This window comes from Heterocephalus glaber, unplaced genomic scaffold, assembly GCF_053883595.1.
Source record: "Heterocephalus glaber isolate CG9 unplaced genomic scaffold, H.glaber_assembly_v1.0 deba00000331, whole genome shotgun sequence".
Lineage (NCBI taxonomy): Eukaryota > Metazoa > Chordata > Mammalia > Rodentia > Bathyergidae > Heterocephalus > Heterocephalus glaber.
Window position 1 is genome coordinate 27,556,107 of NW_028258142.1, and position 22,068 is coordinate 27,578,174.

A 22,068-nucleotide genomic window follows, 5' to 3' on the forward strand; every position below is an offset into this window, starting at 1 on the left:
AGGCTTACTATATTAATCTTTCTTTTGATTAATTCAGGGCCAATTGATTAGTAACATAATCATGAAGTGATTTCCTGCCATATCCACAAATCCCACCTACCCTTAAGGGTAGAATGTATATACAGAGTGTGTATGGAAGTAAGACTCTTGGTAGCACCTTGGAATTCTGCCTACCACAATGGGAAAATACTTTAATTTCAGCTTTCATAAATGTGGGAAGTAATGCTTAAGATAAAGAAAATTGGTGGCAGATTGTAAGAATGTAAGATGCGCTTCTTTAACCAAAAGTGCCACTTGCTCTATTTCCTCACACGATTACTCCAGGGGAGCTGTACATATTCTTGTACTGGTATTAGGAGTGGGACACTGCCAGTAAGAATGATGTGCCATTTGACAAACTTCGAGTCACTGAGCTAGAGGAGAGACTATGTAAGAAGAATAATGTGTTCTTCATCCTGTACATTATATAAAAATCTGTTCAATTCTAGTTTCTTTAAATCTTAGAGAGGCTACAGAGCACAGACTGACCCAGTAACACCCCACCCCCACCCCCATCTCTGCCCATTCTAAAATATCCATTTTAAAAAGTGGAAGTCTATATCTTTCAACTCTTTGTGCTGCTTTTGGAGTTTAATGAAGAAAAGTTTAATAAAGTCTTTGTGTCTGTATAGTATATTTTATCTCCACTGCTGTGTACATAGTCTTCTGTGATACAGATAGATGTGGTCAGGAGGACAGCAGATGTCACTTCCACATGGCTGAGCCTCAGGAAGTGAGCACTCACTGACTATTGATGGATCCTCTGTGACACGACTCTTCTGCCTTTTGCTGTGCTAGATTTGGGCAGAGCTGCAATCTGTCTTCCTCAGTTATTGGTAGAGCAAACCACTTTTTTCTTTCAGTTTTCCTGTGTCTCTTCCTTGTCACTGTATTGCTCCATTGCCCACTCTGCATCCATCTTGCCCATCTTTCCTCTGCTCTCTGGGAAGGGCTTAATTTCTCCTCCATTTGAGCTTAATCCTCCCACCTCTGCTTTCACCACTACATTTCTTATCTTCACCAGGACCTTTACCTACCAGTACCCCCTTTTCTCTTATGTGTCTTCAACTTTTGTCTTTCTGCTTGGTTCTGGATGTAAATTTCTCTCTTATCCTCTCAGGGAATTAATCTCATTTTTTGTGTCTGTTTTTTAAAGATGAAATGTATTGAACAGCTTTCCTCCTGGACTTTGTTTCCGTCTAATGGTTCAGAGCCTTGTTTGTGCCTTGGAGTTACTCCCATTTTTCAAGTCCCCTGATAATCACTGAGACATAGAGAAACTCATACATGTTCTTGACCTCCTTAGCTCATCTCAGTTGAAGAAGTGCACTTTGGTCTCTATGCTCAGTGTATAGGCTCATGTGGTCCTGGCTCTTTCATGCTGAACTATTGCCTGCAGACCTGGGAGCTGAGGAGGGCTGTCCCCTGTGATAGTCACAGAGAGCCAGAGCAAATCCCAGTCTCTTGTGCTTCTGCTTGGTGTCTTTCTCAGTGCTTCATCAAAAAAGTCACTTTTCCTTCATCTTCCGTATTACTTCCCTTTTGTGTCCCTGCTTCCAAGTTACTTCTAATTTTCCTTTATAGGAATAAACCCAAATCTCCACATGCTTGAAGGTCTTTTTTTTTTTTTTTTGTGGTGGTGGTGGTACTGGGGATTGAACCCTGGGCCCCATACATGTTAGGCAAGTGCTCTAGCACCGATTTATATCCCCATCCATTTAAATTCATTAATTTCTTTTTTTCCCCATTAACTTTATTGGTACATTTTAGGTATACAGTACAGTTACATTCATCATTGGGATTTTGTACCTTTACATGATGTATCTTGGTTCTTATTTTTTCCCCATTCCCCTGACCTCCCTTCACGCCCTCCACCCTTCCCAATTTACAAAGACTTTGTTTCCATTTTTTCCTTTTCTCATATTTTTTCCTTTCCCTTCTTTTCTTTCTCCTACCCCTCCCACTTCCCCTACTCCTTTAGACGTTTTCTTCCAATTTCACAATATCAGTTATACATTTTGATCCTTATTTACTCTTTTAGTTTAGTTTCATTAATTTATGTTTCATTTTGAGATTTGCTAAGGGTCTTGCTAAGTTGCCCAGACTAGCCTCAAAGTTGAAATCCTCCTGCCTTGGTCTCCTAAGTAGCTAGTGTTACAGGTGTGCAGCATAGTACCTAGCCACATAACTTGAAGTTCTTAAAGTTAAGGATGAGGTCATTGAAATAAATCTGTTCCTTCCAGAATTCTCTGTGAAACAGGGCTAACTGCCTGTGAACATCTCTCTTTTTGGCCAGTGCTCAGTATTTAGTCTGCAAGTGTAGAAGTAAATTTTGCAAACATTAATGGGGAGTAAAGTGTATTTTTTCCTCAGGAATTTAATGACTGTGAAGTAAAGATGAAGTTTTGAGGCAGCTTCATATTTTCATTGCTTGCTAAATTTTCAGTGTCTTTTTCTTCTGTTTTTGAAAAGGAAACAGGAAGAGCGAGTACAAGAAGTACGGAAGAAATTAGAAGAAGCACTGATGGCAGATATCCTGTCCCGGGCTGCTGATACAGAAGAGATGGATATTGAAATGGACAGTGGCGATGAAGCCTAAGAATATGATAGGTAAACTAATACCAGACATAGAGACACTTAGAACATAAGCTGTTTATTTTCTTGTTATTTTTACTATGTAGCCTCTTTATCAGTGACTGGGAAACCACTCCTCTACAAAGAAGTGGTTGTGCTGTTTTTTGGTCCCTCTATCTGTTTTTGTTTTTGTTTTTTTTGGTACCAGAGATCGAACTCAGGACCTTGCGTTTGCAAGGCAGGTGTGGTGCCACTGAGCTAAACTCCTAGCTGGCCCCTCTGTCTGTATTTAAGGGCCATGTAAGTTACTGCATCCATTTATTCTCATTCTTTGAGGCCATTCACACCCCTGCAGCCACCTCTAAGGAATCCTTAAGCTCTTCTTTATTGTGGAAAACCTCTAAGGTGTCATTCAAGAAAAACAGAAGATTTGTTATTGGTGGATTTCATGATAGCAGCCATTCTTTCTGGAGTGAAATGGAATCTCAGTGTTGTTTTCATTTGCATCTCTCGAATGACCAGTGATGTTGAACATTTTTTCATGTATTTATTTGCTATTTCTACTTCAACAAATGCTGGCGGGGCTGTGGGGAAAGAGGAACCCTGCTCCACTGCTGGTGGGAGTGTAGACTGGTGCAACCACTGTGGAAATCAGTATGCAGATACCTCAAAGAACTAGGACTGGAAGTCCCATTTGACCCCGCTATTCCACAGCTGGGGATCTTCCCCAAAGAATTAAAAGAATCATACCACAGTGATATATGTGTGCCCATGTTCATAGCAGCATAGTTCGTGATAGCTAAAACTTGGAAAGAGCCCAAATGCCCATCAACTGGAGACTGGTTAAAGAAAATGTGGTTTTTTTATAAAATGGAGTATTACTCAGCCATAAAAAATGAGAAATTAGAGACATTTATAGCTAAGTGGATGCACATTGCGGCAATACTCTTAAGTGAAATCAATAGGACACACATGAATAAATACCGAATAGTTTCTCTGGTGTGAGAAACTGAAAGTGTAAATAAGGACTAAATGTATAATAGGTCATGTGAAATAGGAAGAAAAGGGGCAAAGGGGAAGGAAGTGGGAGGGCTAGGGGAAAGGATAGAAGGGAATGGGATTAATAAGAGAAAATGGAAAAATAGGAACAAAATCTTTGTAAATTGGGAGGGATGGAGGGGTTGAAGGGAGGGCTGGGCAAGGGTGAAAAATAAGAACCAAGAGAGACTATGTAAAGGTGCAAATTTCCAATGATGAATGTCATTATATTGTATACCTAAAATGTACCATTGATTAGAATGAATAATCAGTAATGTAAAATAGGAAGAAAAGGTCCAAAGGGGTAGGGCTAGTGGGATGGGCAGGGAAAGGAAAGAAAGGAAAGGAAAAATGATGAGAAATGGAAAAAATGGAAATAAAGTCTTTGTAAATAGGGAAGGGTGGAGGTCGTGAAGGGAGGGCTAGGAACGGGGATAAAATAAGAACCAAGATGCATTATGTAAAGGTACAATTCCCAATGCGAAATGTAAGTGTGTTGTATACCTACAATGTACCAAAAAAAGAATTTAATTAAAAAAAAAGAAAAGAAAAGCACAAGAAAAGGGCACTGTCAGGTATGGAGGAATTCGTCCAGGAAAGTAAGGTAGCTGCCTTCTGGGGTATATTTTTCCCTCTTTAGGATTATAGTGGGATGATAGGCAAGATCTTCTCCTTTTTCCTGGTTCTGTCTACCAGAGACTTGATGCAGAGAGAATGAGAAGGGCATTGCTAAGTATAACACATAGGTTTCCTGAAAAATTCAAATTTTGATTTTACCCTAAACTCACACATGAGGTTCATGGGCTGTTTGTTTGTCTGTTGTCTTTAGATGATCACACTTGAATCTTAAGGCTTCAATATGGCTTCTTGTTCCCTAACTTCTATCCTGTTTTGGCAGGTCTGTCTTGCTTTCTGCCACTTATAACCCAATTATTTGTTCCCTTTGAGGCCAAAACAGAGAAGGAGAAACAGAATCCCTGTTAGCTAACATGATGTGAAGGGTCAACAAAGCCTCTCTGAGGAAGTGACATTTGTTTTGAGCCTGATGATGTATAGGAATGAGTCAAGGGAAGTTCAGGTAAAAAGTGGACCTATTAGAGGGACAGCAAAGAGAAGCCTGATTTCTTTAAGGTACAAAGAAAGGATTGGTGTGGTTTGAATGCAGGGAGGGGTTGTATCAGTAATATACCTAATCATGTAGGGCTTGTGGTTATGATTAAAGACTTTGAGCTTGATTATTAAAACCAGTGGAAATCTGCTGAGGGTCAGGAGCATGATCACATTTGATGATTTACAAGATACTTTAGGCTGCTGCAGGAAAGTTTTGGAGTAGGCAAAGCTTAGACGCAGAGGGGCTAGTTGAGGTGGTATTATGGTAGTCTAGCAAGAGACACTGGGGGCTTTCCAAAATACTGACAAGTCGTGGGGAGCAGAGGAGGAAACACTAGATTTGGGATACATTCGGGGACAGAATTGTCTTGGCTAGACGATTGAAAGGGAGCTCGAGAGAGTGGCAGGGATGAGTCAAGTTTCATAACTGAGCCCCTGAAGGAAGGGAGGAGTTCTGTTTGGTAAAGGAACAGACTAAGAGAAGGGAGTGCAAGGAGGTGAGTTTCCTTGTGGACATCATCTTCCTTTCCAAGTAATAGGGAGAATGTCCTAGCATTTACATGTCTGGTGACAGCAGCGCTATTGTGTCACGTAATTTTCTGACTACACAAAACTGTTTAAATCCAGTTCAGTTCTATTTTAAATCCTTCTCATCTTACTGAGGACAAAAAGATACTATGTTGACATTCTGGATTTTGCTATCTTTTCAAGATAGTAAAGACGTATTGTAATGAGGTTTAATAAGCATCTTCACTCTGTGTGAACTCTGACAGGGAGAAGTTTGACACGTTTCATTTGTCTGGGCTCCAGCGGTGCCATCGCTGAGTGCAGTGAGGGAATCTGCAACACTACAGCTGTGCTAGCGTCTGTACCATTGTGTCGGAGTCCTTAGGAGGCCTTCCTCTTCTGTTGGAGCTTTTTAGCTTCAGGTGTTTCTCAGACTTTTTTTTTAATTACTTTTCTGCCATTTTTGTTTTTTAAAATTAATTTTATTGGTGCACTTTTGATACACATAATGATCACATTCATCATAGGAAATTTGTATCTGTACATAATATATCTTGATTCTTTTTTCCCCATTCCCCTCCCCACCTTTTAACCCCTCTTCTCATTTACAAAAACTTTGTTTCCTTGTTTTTCTTCTATTCTATATTTTTTCTTTTCCCTTCTTTCCCTTCCTCCTCTTCCCTCCATTGTTCCCCTGTCCATTTAAACATTTTCTTCCTACTTCTCAGTGTCTATCATCCATTTTGGTCTTTATTTGCCCTTTTGGTTTCTGATACCAGAGAAACAATGAGATATTTAAACATGTGTCTTTGATTTATTTCACTTAAAAGTATGGCCTCAAGGTGCATCCATTTACCTAGAAATGTCTCCAGCTTATCATCTTTTATGGCAGAGTAGTACACCATTGTATATAAAAACCACATCTTTATCCATTTATTGGTTGATGGGCGTTTGGGCTGTTTTCAAGATTTAACTATTACAAACTGTCCTCTCACAAGACTTCTCTTGTGAAGTTGGTTTGGGATAATCAAGGACCATCATCTAGGTAAGGCTTAGCTAAAGCTATGCTTCCTTTGGAGATGACTTTGCAGACTGATAGCAAGGCAGCACTGAAATCACTTACATAAGCAAGCATGTATGTTAGGCATTTTACAACTATAGAAGTTGGCAGCTGCTCCTTGCCTTGCACAAATATGGATCCTAGTAATTATAAACTTGTTATTACTGAGAAATACGAGTTTTAGTCCTTAAAAGTGGCCATTATTTTGGTATGTTAAGTAGGGAAAGATTCCTGTTATGTTTGTCATATTCTAAACTGGAGAATGCATTAGGATGGGTCATTAGACGTGTAGATTGTAGAGGATTCAGAAGTTCTCCTTAGAAACCTACATTACTTACTTAGCCTACAATATACATAAAGGGCTTAAGAAATGGGAGCATAGCCTCATGACTTAATTAGATCTCTGTAGTGTGAAATAGGTCTGATTTAGGTTGGCAAAGAGTGGGACATGGCCAACTTCACGTGGCTTAGGAGAGATGGACCCTGAGTCTTCCAGCCTGTGGTTCACTTCAGGTCTGTCAGTCTCATCATGCCACAGCTCCTTCTAATGTTCCTTATTAGCAAGGTGGGTCTACATTTATTTATTTAAATAACAGGTTGAGATTTACTGTGTCACATAAGTCATACAGGAGTGATTAGGTCCTCAAAAATTTTAAGAATGATTGCAAGAAAATAACTATAAACATAAAGGTGTTAAAATATTTAACTGTGAATGAGATATCATACTAAAGACATAAATACTTCCAATTGTATATTACAAAATTCAGAATAATTAAGAAAACTCAGTGCATATCTATCTTCTATAAATGTTCTAGAGTAAAATCAATCATTAGGAAGTAAAATAAATCATTGAAAATAGAAATATTTTCAAAATGTTTGGATTTGGTGGTTATGATTTTTCATATGTATGCCCTTTGAATTCCCTTATTGTGTTAATTTAGTTAATTATAGATAGAAAACATTTATAGAAGCATACAAAAGGATACATATCATTTCTTTGCAAATTAAATGTATTAAAGTTTACCAGAAGAGAACATCTGAAACATTGGGAGGATATTTTGAGCACTTAATTGCAAAATACTGTAAATGTGCAATCAAGACTTTAATGGAGGTTCAAAGTGAAATTTGCCTTTAATGTTTTTGAGTTTTGCTGACCTCTCACTTAGAAATCACTGTATTATTTAAGTTGTTTGTTTGTTTGTTTGTTTCTTGCAGGTAACTTTGGACTGACTTTCCCCAAGAGCAAATTATTAGAAATTGAATAAAAACGTTTCCACTGGGTTTTGCCTGCAAGAAAAAAATGTACCCGAGCCCATAGAGCTTTTTAATAATAGCACTAAACAATGCCTTTTTAGATGTATTTTTGATGTATATATCTATTATTAAAAAATGATGTTTATTTTGAGTCCTAGGACCTAAAATTAGTGTTTTGTAATATCAAGAAGGACCTTTAAAATGAAGCTGAGCTTTTCATGCAGGGTGCAATCTACTGGAAATGTAGCACTTATGTGAAATATTTGTTTCCCCCACAGTTTTAATATAAACAAAATGAATACCAAATAAATTTCCCACTGAAAGATTATTGTGACTTCACTGTATATAAACAGATTTTTATACTTTATTGAAAGGGGACACCTGTACATTCTTCCATCATCACTGTAAAGAAAAATAAATGATTATATTCACAGACTGATTGGAACTTTTTCTGTTAAAGAGCACACACAATAAGTAAGGACGAAAGTAGCCCCTTCTTAATATTCCTGATACACATTTCACTTTGATCCTTGGGCCTTAGCTTTGAAACAGAGGTGGTGGAAAGTAATTCATGCACTTGCTGTGTGCCTCCAGACATGTTGAGAATTGTGCTTTCACCGGAAGTTTACATTGTCATCTAGCATGTGACTAATACTTTTGACAGTTCTGTTTTTAAAAAAGACTTTTTCTTTCTTTCCACATGAGTTAGGTACACAGGTACACTTTAGGTATTACTTGAAGTTCATGTTGTTTTTGCTAAAACGGTTTTCACTTTAACTAACATCCAGCAGTTTACTAAGTTCACAGGTGCAGGTCAGACTCTTACCACAGTGAGAGGCAGCTCCTAGGCAGAGTTGCTTAAAGAGCCAGACTGTGGTACTTTACTAATCAGTATCCAGCCTCTAAAGTATTAACATTTTTCTTTCTTTCTTTCTTTTTTTTTTTTTTTTTTTGGTACCGGGGATCGAACTAGGGACCTTGCACTTGTGAGGCGGGCACTGGAACCACTGAGCTAAATCCCCGGCCCTAACATTTTTATTTCTGTTGAAACTCATATGCCTAACTTCTATTACCACTTAAATTTCTTTTTTCTTGGTTAAATTTCATGATGTCTAATTACATAAGCTGGCATTGCTTTATTCATTAATTTTAAAATCTAAACATAATTCAAGGAAGGAGGAGTGGCTATAATTAAAGCAAAATTTGAGAAATGCAGCAAAAACTGATGTCGTTCTACAGGAATAGTTTATGTACTTCTTTCTTATTTCATTTTAAATTAGACCTGATAGAGCACTTATTAGCATGGCCCCAGGTTCAATCCTCAACATGACAATAAACAAGTAAATAAATAAAAATAAAATTAGACCACATCTGATGTGGTCAACGATGTGACCAATTCTGTATCACTGTCACTGTACATTTTATTATCAGTACCTCTAGCTTCCTTTAATTCTCAAAGGGAAAGAGGAAGAGGAGGTTAGTTAAAGCAATATGACTGGCTAAATTTGGGGCATTGTGTTTCTGGACCTTTATTGTCAAACTATGTAAATACTTCTTGTAATTCCTGGTTTATATTCCAGTTTGATCCCCAGACCATAGGATACAAATTTCCTTGGAACAGCTGTGCTGGTGGATGAGTCTCTGGGAGGACAGTTGGTAGATGGTCCTTGGTTTGGGTCCATCAGTGTCCTAAGTGGGGTGGGTGGAGAGTTAATATCAATTTCTTTTTAAGAGCTAGTATGACTAATTAGAAGGATAGCCAAAGGTTTTTCTCCTCCTCCCCCTTGAAGTCCATGAGTCTCTATTTGCAATCAAGCTGGGGTAGTTTCACCTTGATGATCATATATTCTTTTTACAATGCAAGCCAACCAAGATACCTGTGTTTTTTCTGAACAGATTTGTAAAAGTAAAAACACAGTGTACATACTATAAAACTTTTTCTTATATACTTTGCTCAGGTAGAGAACAAGATCTGAAAACTTAAATGATATCCTACTGGGGACCATTCTATAATAAGTCCAGGAGGTTCCCAATATGTGGACAGGACTTGTCCAAAATCAAGTTCATCATCTCATCCCCACAAACTTACCACCATCGTGCATTTCCCAATTTGAGTAAAAGCAAAGCAGAAGTAGCTCAGGAGTGATCCTGCATGTCCTCCCTTTTTTTTCCTTGTGACATTTGTCAATCCTTTTAGAACTACTGTATTAACTCCACTTTTTACATGCACGCCACATCCCTTGTCCGTCCCATTGTTATGGAAACCTTCCCTCTCCTCTAGACTTCCAGTGGCTTCCTTTATTTCGCCTGTTCACTGTCTCTTTCTTTTATCTCCTCCATGTAGTCATCAGAGTGATTCTCAAAATAGGGCAAAGTGGTTGAATACTTTTCCTGCTCAAAATTCCTCAGTAGTAGGAATGGAGTAGTTTAGAGTTATTTTTAAGAGCAAGCACTTTGAGATTAGGAGAACCTGTGTCTGAATCCTAGTTTTGCCATTTGTGTGACTTATCTGGTTACTTAATCTTTGATCCTGTTCCTCCTCAGTGAAATAAGAATAATACCTACCTCATAAGAGTTGTTGTGGGGATTCAGTGAGATACTGTCTATAACGTGTTTAGCACAGTGCCTGGTGTGTAGTGTGTGTACACAGAACATTATTGTTATCCCCAGGTGTCAGTTTTATGTCACTTCCAAGAGACACTTTTTGATAACCCTGACTATCCCTACCCTAACACTATATTTTCAGTACTCTGTTTATTTCCTTTGTAGAAAATTTCTAAATCTGTATTTTATTTGCTGATATTTTTGTCTATCTCTTACTAGAATGTAAGCTCCATGAGAGCAAGGATGTCTGTCTTGTTCCCTGCTTCAGCCTCAGCACTCGGACTAGTTCCTGTCACATAGTAAGCACTCTGTAAATGTTGGCAGAATAAATTGAATGGTTGAAAGGGCCCTTCATGATTTCATAACTGCCTCGCTGTCTCGCTTCATTATATTACTGTTCCTGTTGTATTGTTGGCTCAAGAAAACCTGCATTACTTGCTCCTTTCATCCCCTCGAGCCTCCATGTCTTTGTAACTGTCATTTCCTTTGCCTGCTGGTCTACATGGCAATTTCCTGCTCATTGGTAAAGTCTCAGCTCAGTAGCTACCTCCTCTGTGACACACTCATATTTCTCCAGGCAGATGCTCTTTTCCTCCTTCCAAGTTACTGCTACACTTTGTAAATACCTCTGTGGAAGCACTTTATTGTATTGTATTGTAAGTTTTTTGGCATGTCTGTTACACTGTAAGCATCATGAAAGCAGAAATTGTTTTCATTCTACTTTCCCTACGGCCTTGCACAGTGTCTGGCACATACAAACCTGTTAATAAGTAAAGAATGAATTTGTGATTTAACAAAGAATCATGCAGTTGGAAAACTGTTGTATGTATATATTTTCAAGAAAGGGAATGCCCTGGTGGCTTTCACAGTTTTTTGTTTTGTTTTTTTGCTCTAGAGAAGAGATCTAGAGAGCATTATGTAATCTCTTTGAATACAAGATTACTTGTTTAAATTTAAAAGTAATATAACTTGGATAATATAGATCTTCATAAATTATTGCAAAAGATATTAAAAGCTTTGTGACCTCTCAAATGCTATAAAATCCAAATATTTGCACTATTATATTTCCATAGTAAATGCTATGAGAAAATGTACAGCAATAAATTTTGAAGCTTTAAAATGATTGTGTAAGTCATCTTCAATGACTTAATCCATGAAGAACATCTCTGGCCCATGATCCTGGACACAAAGAACTTTACACTGGCATTCAGGGCCCCAAAGTTCTCAAAGCGTTTCCATCGACATACTTTCTTTGCTGCTGAAACAGTTGCTCACTCTGCTGGCATGCCTAGGAGACAGAATGGACTGCAAGGGTGTTCTTCAGAGTGGGAGTTGGGAGAGGTGGGATGGGGGATGAAGGGCTGCCCTAGTCTTGGTGTGGCCCTTGCCTCTAAGCCTCCAGTGGGGCTGCCACAGCTCAATCTTCCTGCCTGTTTTCACTTTTGGAATGTATATGTGACCTCTATGCAAGAAAAATACTCCAGTTGCCTCTACAAAGTCCATAGGTAGGGCAAGGAACATAGGTTATATTAGGATTAGCTGGGAGTAGCTGTTGGATTGGGAGTTGGAATTGTGGGCAATCAATCTACATATTTCATAGGGTCTTGGGTAGACTATAAAATTTAAATTCACACTGATTTTTCTCTATAAAGACATACATTTTTTGGTAATAGTTACTTTTTCAATTATTAAGCTCTGCTTTTATGATAGGACCATAAAAGTTTTTGTTTTCATTTACATAGCATTTTATAATTTACAGAACACTTTCACCACCATTAATGTCATCTTTGAAGGTTAACCACTCAATAGTTACATAGTCTTTTCATTATCCTCATTTGAGTTAAGGAAACTAAAACTCAGACAAATGAAATGACTTATCCAAGCTAATAGAATGGGGATTTGAATTCAGATGTCTTCTGTTTCTAGGACACTATGCCCTCGAAACCCTCCACTCAGGCCTCAAGCTGCTTTTCTGTGATAGAGAGCAACACAGTTTAGTTGTTCAGGTACAGTATAGCTATGGCCTGAAAGTTTAATAGAGCACAGAGTGATTCTTTAAAGGAAATCTGGTCATTTTCTGTGTGAATGGTCAGATCTTTGCCAACAAAATCTTCTGAGAAATCCTTTACAAGGATTATATCTTTTGTGTGAGAGGTGGGGAATACATAGCTTGTTAGTTACAGAATGTTGGGATTTTTTTTTTTTTAATTTTGGGTTTGGCTAGTCTTTCCTCTGTAGCACTTGTAGCTTTCTGCTTCATGAACTTGACTCTCAGGGAAGTCTGGCAGCTATGTGAGATTGAACTATAGGCCCTGAGGAAGAATATTCAAAGTAGGGTATGCACAGGTACAGGATGTTTAAAACCACTGGGAGGAAAATATTTGACCTTCTAATACATGTTTTCATCTCACACTTTTGCTATTTTAATTTTTGAGTGTTTTATTATGTACATATTGTAGAGTATTACCTGGTAAAATTTTAAAATAAATATCCATAGGTTTGGGACATATTCTTTTAAAAAAATGTTATTACTGAAAAAGAGTTTGAGATTATTCCTCCCTTGCAGGATTTTTCATCTGGGGTCTGTCCCCATACCCATTGAATTAAGGAGCCTGCCAATGACCTGTTATTACGTGCAAAGTTGTGTGATTACGTGCTCTTTTCCTAGGGTTGTAGCCATAGTTTCTGTAAAATTCCCCACAGGGAATGTAATTGAACAAGAATGAGCCACCAAGGGGTGGCCCAGTGATTTCATTCCATTGAAGCTTGTGCTGGTTTAGGCTGACACAAATTAATATCATCTGTATCAGTTTTCCCTTTGGTTTAATGAATTTATGTTAACAAAGTGCCCAAACATAGTGCTTCTCTCCTGTCTTGGTAATGTATTTCACAGATGGAAATAACTTCTTCCCTCAAAAAACAAAAACAAAGCAGAAAACAAAACAAATAACCCTGGTGATTTTTTTAGGGATTGGAATATACTCTTGGGGGATTACTTTGCATTTTGCTGACTGGTTTGATCCCTTTGGACTGAGAACCAGTGTTTGTATGTGTTAGGGAGGTTGATAGGAAGCTGTAAGAAGCCTTGTTGGACACAACATCATTTATACAAAGGCCTTAGACTTAACAAAAGATAGTTATATTAAAATAGAAATGTAGAAAGTTGATGAGAAGGCTACAGATAGATATATAATAGAATGTGCTGTTTATGATGGAAATGAATGTCTTTAAAAACCCTTCTCTTTCCTCTGTCTCTCTGAAACATGGAGAGTTACTGAATATAAGGTCATAAATGAGAAAACCACAACCTTGCAGCTATGACTGTTATTTTAAAAATTATTGTGGCTTTTGGAACAAAACAGACTTATTAGGGTCGGGGATTTAGCTCAGTGGTTCTGGCGCCTGTCTCGAAAGCACAAGGTCCTGAGTTCGGTCCCCGGTACCAAAAAAAAAAAGAACCAGACTTATTAGAAGCTGCTGTTGGAAGAGGATGAATTAGTCATCTAACACCGAAGACACCTAACACAGTGTCAGAGCAGACACATTACTCAAAAACAAACTCAACTTTCCTGGATCTTTAAATCCATTTATGGAACTAATGAGCTTTCTGTCACTGTACTATCTTATACATTTGTAAGGAGGAAAGGTTTATTTTGGCTCACAATTTTGGTGGTTTCGGTCCATCGCTGATTGATCCTTTGGTTTTAGGCCCGTGTGAAACAGTGCATCACAGTGGGAGTGTATGGCAGTGGAAGCTGTTTACCACAGAGCAGTGGGAAGCAAAGACAAAGAAAGGAAGTGGGCCAGGGCCTCCATACTCCCTTCAAGGGCACACCCCCTATTATCTAACTTCCTGCCAGGCCCTACCTTTTAAAAGTTCCACCATCTCCCGGTACAGCCACATGCTGGGGACCAAGCCTTTAGCACGTAGGCCTTTGAAGATCATTTGTCTCAACTATAGCAGTCATAATCTTTGTGTTCCTGAAATTTTGAAAAATAAAATTCCATATAGTCTATTGACATATTTCTAAAGATCAGTAAAGAGGCAAGAAGAAATATGGGCAAGAGTTAGAGAAGGAAGATAATTCAAACTACTCAAAAGATTTCTCCTTGATACAGCATCTCAAGGAAGATTTGAGGAAGAAATAAATATAACAATGAAGGAATTTATACTCAGAAACATACCTACTTAGCACTTTCTTGTTAATTCAAATGTTCAAAACTAAACTTAGCTCATATTCTCAAATAAAAATTAAAACTTTTAATTTTCATATCTTTAGTTTACCTGGTGTGTGGCAGACATCTAAGGTGGGTTAGCTCAACAGCCATTAACATTTATACCACCTTTATCTTCCCAATTAAGGCCCAACGTTTGGATTTCCAGCAACCATTGTGTGACCTTGAGAAGAAACCATGATGAGAAACCAACATTACAAGGCTGGCGTATGGGAAAGGCAGCAAGAGCCTAGCTTCTCCATGCCATTCTTCCATTCTCACCAGCCCTACTAATACTTACCTTCTGTTCAATAATACATGTGTGTGTGCCTTGTTAAATCTTTTTAAATTTTTAAACTACTGCTAACTGGCACACACTCAAACTTTAGACAACTTTGAACCCTAATTCTCACTGGTTTCTGGAATCTCTATTAAAAATTTTTTTTTCTCATTGTCATGGTTTCATGCTACTCAAATACAGGTTTTTATTAACCTTATTCCTGGATTGCTACAGTAATTTCTACCTGTTTTTCCTCCCTCTAGCTTCCCCCCTGTATATCTCATTTTGTATATTGCTACCAGATCTTTCTCATATACCCTTTAGGTCCTATGATGCTCTGGGTCACATTTACAGTGGGCTTTTATCCTTTTGTGTGCAGCCCTAATCCTTTAAATGACATTTTGGCCCTTGGTCTATGCATTTCACCTGCCTCCAAATACTTTCCTTCATACTTCATTGGCTAGAGCTGGGTAACATGCTCATTCCTAAACAAGTCTCTGAGAAAGGGCGTTGGAATTACCCCTGACAGCTTAGATTAATCATGGGAGTGATGTGGCAGTTGGGGAGTTAACCACAAACACCTGCTTCAGCCTTCCATCTCAAACTGCTTACTGTTCTTTTGTGTCATACTTTCCCTCACTTGTGCTTTTATTTTTCATTATTTATTTATAGAATTAGCTTTCCCCCCTAACTTTCAGTCCAAATCTTGTTTTCTTTAAGCCCAAGAGCATCACATTTCTTTCTTAAAAGCTTGTCAGATGCCTTCTTTCTTCCCATCTGTCCCTTCTTAGTAACATGACTCTGCTGACATATTGTATATGCCTGTTCCTCAGATGTTTCTCATCTTAACTAGTTTGCAAGTTCCTGGAGGGCATGAACAAGAACTTTGAAAAGGAGTGAATTTAGGGACAAGTTCACCAATTATGGTAAGTACAGTACTGGCCATTAGGCATTTGCAAAGTTTAAGGGCAAGCTGCTCAACATGACCACCTTCACTTTGACACCAATTACAAGTTTAGGGAATTTCCAAAACCATCTTCAGATTTGATAATTTTTTATAAAGACTCAAAGAATTCATTAAACACTATTATATTTATGGTTACATTTTATTGTAACTCAAAACTCCCACAATAAGCCTGGTGGTTGGTCTTTCTGGAGTGACCAGCCACCACCCAATTACTGTCAGGTGTGGTTGGCTCCTCTCTAAAATTCACTGGGCCCAGATCTGGCCCTAAAAAACAATACTGTTACTGGATAGGATCTAGAATACTCCCCAGAAGACAAGGACAAAGAAAGGCCAGTCTTCTCTTTGGGCAATGCCAAATTTAATATGCACTCTGTGATAAGTTTTTTGGTAGCAGATACTAATTTGGCTATTACTAAGCCATTCAGCAAAATTCCACCGATAATCAAATTAACATGTAGGTATTCTAGAATAATCATGCTTCAATAGTCATTAACATTTAATGCCATTACATTAAACCTTTATTGTTCAACTCTACTGTTACCATGCAAAAATACTTCCTTGTAATCATCACATAAAAGAAGAGAACAAATTACATAAGATAATTGAGACACAGTTGCCATTTTTCTTAATCTGGAGCAAATAAATGGTTTAAGGATAAACAACAAAGACATAATCTGAATAATCTTGCAAACACTTTACTTCCTGGTAAGAAAAAGCAAATGACTTCCATTAAACTTCAGCAATAATAATTATTGCAGTAATGGCATAGGTCTTTCGTATCTTTAATATTTCTAGATCTTTTAATCCATCCTTTTCCTACACTGTATTAGATCTTTTTTGGTTCTAATCTACAGTCATGAAAGGGATAAACCATCTCAGTGGCTATTGGACAGGAGAAAAAGTTTCAAATTGTATCATTTTTGCAATGGAGTCATTATTTCTGGGGAGTCCTGAGGTTCCAAAGTCAGTATAATAGTGAAAAAAAATCTCTCATTCTTTCTTTCTGTGTGGTCAACATTACCCTAGAAAACACTCTAAGATTCCTATAAAGTACATCAACTAGGCTTATATAACTCTGTAGTTCTAAAAATTTCTGTGTAATTATCTATAGAATTGTATAAAGTGGTGAAAGTCTTTTTTTTTTTTTGGTACCAGGGATCGAACTCGGGTCCTTCTGCTTGCGAGGCAGGCAGCGGAACCACTGAGCTAAATCCCCGGCCCTAGAATTCTATAAAGTAATTCTAATAATTGAAGTAGTGATTCTCAATTTAGGGCAATTCTCCCCCTACTACCATTACTGGGACATATGGCAATATTGAAATATTTTTGGTTGTCACAGTTGGAGATATCAAGTGGATAGAGGCCAGGATGCTGCTGAAAATCCTACAATGCATGAGACAATCTTCCCAAATGTAAATGTCGCTAAAAACCCTGCCTTAAAGAGAGATAGAGATAGACATAGAGATAGAAATAGAGATAGAGGAGGCGGGGGGGGGGGACGAGAGAGAGAGAGAGAGAGAGAGAGAGAGAGAGAGAGAGAGTTCAGGGCTGTGTGGAAATGTGTAAACATTTTACTTTGTCTTTATAAATGGAAGTCTCTAGAGATGAATAAGAATGGTAGAGAGTTCTAAGGTGCCCTTGCATTCTTGGACAACAGATTGTTCCGGTTTTTAAGAAAAAAAAATATTTACAATTTGCATGATATACACTGACATTCAGTCTTTTTTTGATGACATTCAGTTCTGAGTGTTGACAAATGAACAGTTACATATTCACCATTGTAACTATGAAGAACAGTTCTATTACCGTCCAAAATTCCTGTGTTCTCCTCCATTGTCATCAACCCCTTCCTTACCCTGATCTGTTATTAAACACTGACCTGCATTCTGTCCCTATAATTTTACAATTTTAGGAAACATTATATAAATGAAATTATGCAACATGTTTAGCTTCTTCACTTAGCATAATGCGTTTGATAATAATTTGTGTATCAGAAGTTCATTGTTTTATTGCTATGGATATTTGTTTATCCATTATTATCTGTTCATCTGTTTTACTATCAAAACTCAATAACTTTAATACATCTTAAAAGATTTGCTCATTTCTACAAGGACTGAAAAAACTAGGCTCATGTTCTGTACATAGTGAATTTCTAAATTCAATATAAGTCATACACAAATAAGGCAATTTAGCAATTTTATGTTTTGCTTGAGAGACTTTTCTTCATTTACCTTAATACACATATGCTCAGGATTGTGCTGGATACAATCATGAAGATACAAAATACTTTCCAGATGTGATACACATCCCAGCATGACAGGACCCCACAGGAAATTGATATTATCCTTAATGGGATTGGCTAAAAGTTACTCAGTGAAGGGACTCACTGAGACTATTAGTAGAAGTATGAATAGTATTTTCACCAATGTCTAGACATCAGCCACACCAGGAAGCCAGAGGGTAAATGTCATAAATAGAGGAAGCAGAGGAGAATGGGTGGGAGCACAGGCACAACGAGTAACCTATATCCAGCCATAGATTCCTCTTTTCTTCCTCTTGCTTTTTCCATCCTTATTGGTTTTCTTTGCGTCCTTGTCCCAAATTCTTTCCATTGCAGTGCTACTGAAATCTCATCAATTTTTTAAGGTCTTTCTCTATTAATTGCTCACACTCCAGTCAACTCTGATGTTTTCTCACCTCTCCCATTCATGGCACCAACGGTCTGCACTTAGGTTCTGGCCATTGATGACAACCATTTGGGGTTGTTATTCTGTGTGGCCTTATTCTTATCCAACTCCTGGCTCTTTGTCTCATTTCCATAACCAGATTGTAGTGAGCAAGCAATATATTTTTATTCTGTGCAGTTCTTGATATAGAGGAAATTAGATATTTTTGAATGAATGCTAAATAAAGATTATATACAAGAACTTACTTCCAACTTTTAAGTATTACTTTAAAGTTGAATTAGAGGAAATAAGCCAGTCACAAAATTTCAAATACCATGGGTTCTACCTTTTTTAAATATGTATCTTGAATAATCAATTTCATAGATACAGAAAGTAGAATGCTAATTGCCATGGGCTTGGAAAATGGGTTAATAAAAAGGGAGTCAGTATTTAATAAATACAAAGTTTCAGTTTGGGAAGATGAAAAATTCTAGAGATGGAAGGTGGGAATGGTGGCTGCTATAGTGTGGATCTGGACATGTCCCCATGTAAAGGCCCATTTGTTAAAGACTTAGTCCCTAGGGAGCTGGTGAAAATTTTAAGTGGTAGGGCCTATTAGGAGGTCTTAGATTATTAAGGGTTCCCTTGAAGGAGATGGTGAGACAGTCCCACCTCTCTACTTCCCAGCCTCCATGAAGTGAGCAGCTTACTTCACTTGTGTTCCACAACATGATGTGCTATCTTTCCATAAGCCCAAAAGCAAAAGGGCCAAGTGACCAAAAAAACCTTTCCTCCTTATATGGTGATTTTGTGACAGTAACAGAAAGGTGGCTAACACAATCACACAACATTGTGAATGTGCTTAATGCCACTGAAGTATATATTGATGCACTTAAAATGATTAAAACAGTGAATTTTATATTATGCACATTTACTATAATTTTTTAAAAGTTGCATTAGAAACACACCATCTTTGTCCTCTAGCATAATATAGGAATGTTGTTTGTATAGTAATTGTAATCTTTATGGGGCTAAAGAGAACAATGTGGTATAATCTTTTAAAAAAAATTTTTTTTTAATTTTTAAAATTCTTAAAAAATTGACCTCAACCGTTTATTTCCATACATAAAAATAACTTGAAAGGATCTATGAGCCTAAATATGAAAGACTAAAACTATAAAACTTTAAGAAGAAATTATAAGGAAAAATGTTTATGAATTTAGGGTAGGCAAGAACTTCCTAGGATACAAAAAACATGATGTATAAAAGAAAAAAATTGATAAATGAGATTCCATCAAAATTTAGAACTTTAAATGACATCATTAAAATGAAAAGAAGTCCTTAAACAGACCATATTTACAATGCATATAACCTATGACCAGAATATATAAGGAACTCTTACAGCTCATTAATAGACAACCCAATTAAAAAGTAGACCCAAGATGATAAATAGCCAGTACAGCAGAAGGAAAGGTGTGCAACACTAGAATCAGAAAAATACTAATAAGTCCAATAGCAAGATTGAATTATGCACTCATTAGGGAGATGAAGTTAAAAGTTTTAAAAGTCTTGTCATGACTTTTTTTGTTGTTGGATTTTCCCCCTTTGCATTTAATTTGTCATGCCCAACGGATTCATTCTGCTGGGCTTCCTGGGGTTGTGATCCTCATTGTCTTTTCCTAGGATATTTTCTAAAATGTTTTGGAGTGTTGGTTTGGTATTCATAAAGTTCCTAAGGTTCTCTTTATCATGAAAGCATCTTATTTCTCCATCATTTTTGAAAGATAGTTTTGTAGGGTACATCAATCTGGGATGGAGGCTGTTTTCCTTTAGGGCTTGAAATACATCACTCCAAGCTCTTCTTGCCTTGAGGGTTTGCATTGAGAAGTCTGCTGTGATTCTGATGGGCTTTCCTTTGTATGTGATTTGTTTTTTTTTCTCTAACTGCTTGTAGAACTTTGTTCTTCTGTTGGATTTCTGGAATCCTAACTATAATATCCCTATGTGTAGATTTTTTTTTGATCAAGGCTAGCTGGAGTCCTATATGCCTCACTTATCTGTATGTCAAGTTCTTTTCCCCTGCTTGGGAAGTTTTCTGCCATCACTTCTGTGAACAGTTTTTTTTTTTATGTCATCTGCACTCTCTTCTGTTTCTTCATTGACTCCAATCAGTCTTATGTTATTCTTCTTTGCATCATCTAGCAGCTGCTGGATTGTTTTCTCGTGGTCCCTTATAATTTTAAAGCGATTTTTCTTTTCCTGGTCACTAAGTGCAATCTTATCTTCTATATCTGAAATTCTGTCCTCACATTGGTTCATTTTGCTGCTTAGACTTTCAATGGTTTTAAATCTCCTGGAAATCTGTTTGCATCTGTTTTATGGATTCCATTTCTTTCCTATGTTGGGATTCCATCATGTTCCTCAGATCCTCTATTTTTTTATCTGTGTCCCCTCTAGATTTATTAGTCATGTCTTGCACTATGGGCACAATCTTTGCTGTTATTTGAGAAATTATTTCTAATTTTATTTTTTCCAGATCCTCTTTTGTTGCCAGTTCAGGGAGTCCATGTGGTTGAATATCAGATTGTTCCATCTTGTTTTCCTTTGGGGTTGCTTTAGGTGATCTGGAAGTCTGTTTTTGAGGCTTGTTTATGTGTCTTCTCATTTCGGGGGTGGGGAGGGGTGTGTGCAGCTCACCTCCTCTGCCCTAAGAGCACTGGAATTTTGGTGGGGGAGCCTCCTCCTGGGTGCTGGGATTGGCTCTCCTCCTCTGCCCTAGGAGCACTGGAATGGTGGTGGAGGAGCCTCCTCCTGGGCTCTGGGATTGGCTCACCTCCTCTGCCCTAGGAGGACTGGAATGGTGGTGGGGGAGCCTCCTCCTGGGGACTGGGATTGGCTCACTTCCTCTGCCCTAGGAGCACTGGAATGGCGGCTCCACCCTGCCCAGCTTCCTTCCAGTCCCTTCTGGGATTCTTAATATGGTATAATCTTGATACAGTTATAGAGTTATAACTTAATCTTGACATTCATTTCCACATTTTCCTATTAAGTATTTTTGAGTGACTTTTTCTTGTCTTAGTGACTTAGTGATCAACTGAGTTTAGAATTTCTTTGGCTATTTTATCAGATGTGGGCTTCCAGCCTACAGCATCTGCTATATACTGATGCATGGGATAGATGCAGCTACCTGGCCATTTTCTGAGTGGGTTGAGGAAGTGTGTGTTACTGTTCTCATTTTTAATGTGTGGCTCTCTTTGAAGCTCAGTGAAATGGAGACTTTCCAGATAGATCTTGCTCGTGGTAGTGAAACATGGAAATTTAGACATCATAATTACAGGCCAGGGATGTAGCTCAGTGGTTTTGCTGCCTTCTGTGCAAGCGCAAGGACCCAAGTTTGATCCCCAGTACAAAAAAAAAAAAAAAAAAAAAAAAAAAGAAGTCATAATTGCATCTTCCTTACTACATATATTTCAGTTTAAATTTCTTTGCTTCCTTGGTGGCAGACTAGTTTGTTTTGTTGGATAGTTTTTGGGACAGTTTTTGGTTAATTCCTAAAGAAAAAAAATGCTGAAATTTGATTGGGTCCTCCATGGTGATTCTACATAATGGAAAATAGGCAGGGTGGACTAGTAAACAGAAAAGAACTCCTAGTGTTGACACAGGGGTGTGTTTTTAAAAGATACAACTACTTTTAGAACTTTGTATGAAGGGATAAATGAGAAAAAAGATAGGGGCCTAGGCTCAGGGTCCCTTG

General features: G+C 37.7%; 1 protein-coding gene across 1 annotated transcript in view; it reads left to right on the forward strand.

Annotated features, from left to right (window-relative positions):
* The window catches only part of Mbd2 (methyl-CpG binding domain protein 2), a 72,264-nt gene extending 64,249 nt beyond the window's left edge, over positions 1–8,015 (forward strand). Inside the window, exons 6-7 of the mRNA XM_004855174.4 lie at positions 2,512–2,649; positions 7,544–8,015. Of these exons, the coding sequence (XP_004855231.2) occupies positions 2,512–2,638 (127 nt within the window). The 3' untranslated portion in view covers positions 2,639–2,649; positions 7,544–8,015. The remainder of the gene's footprint in view (positions 1–2,511; positions 2,650–7,543) is intronic.
* Positions 8,016–22,068: the final 14,053 nt, after the last annotated feature.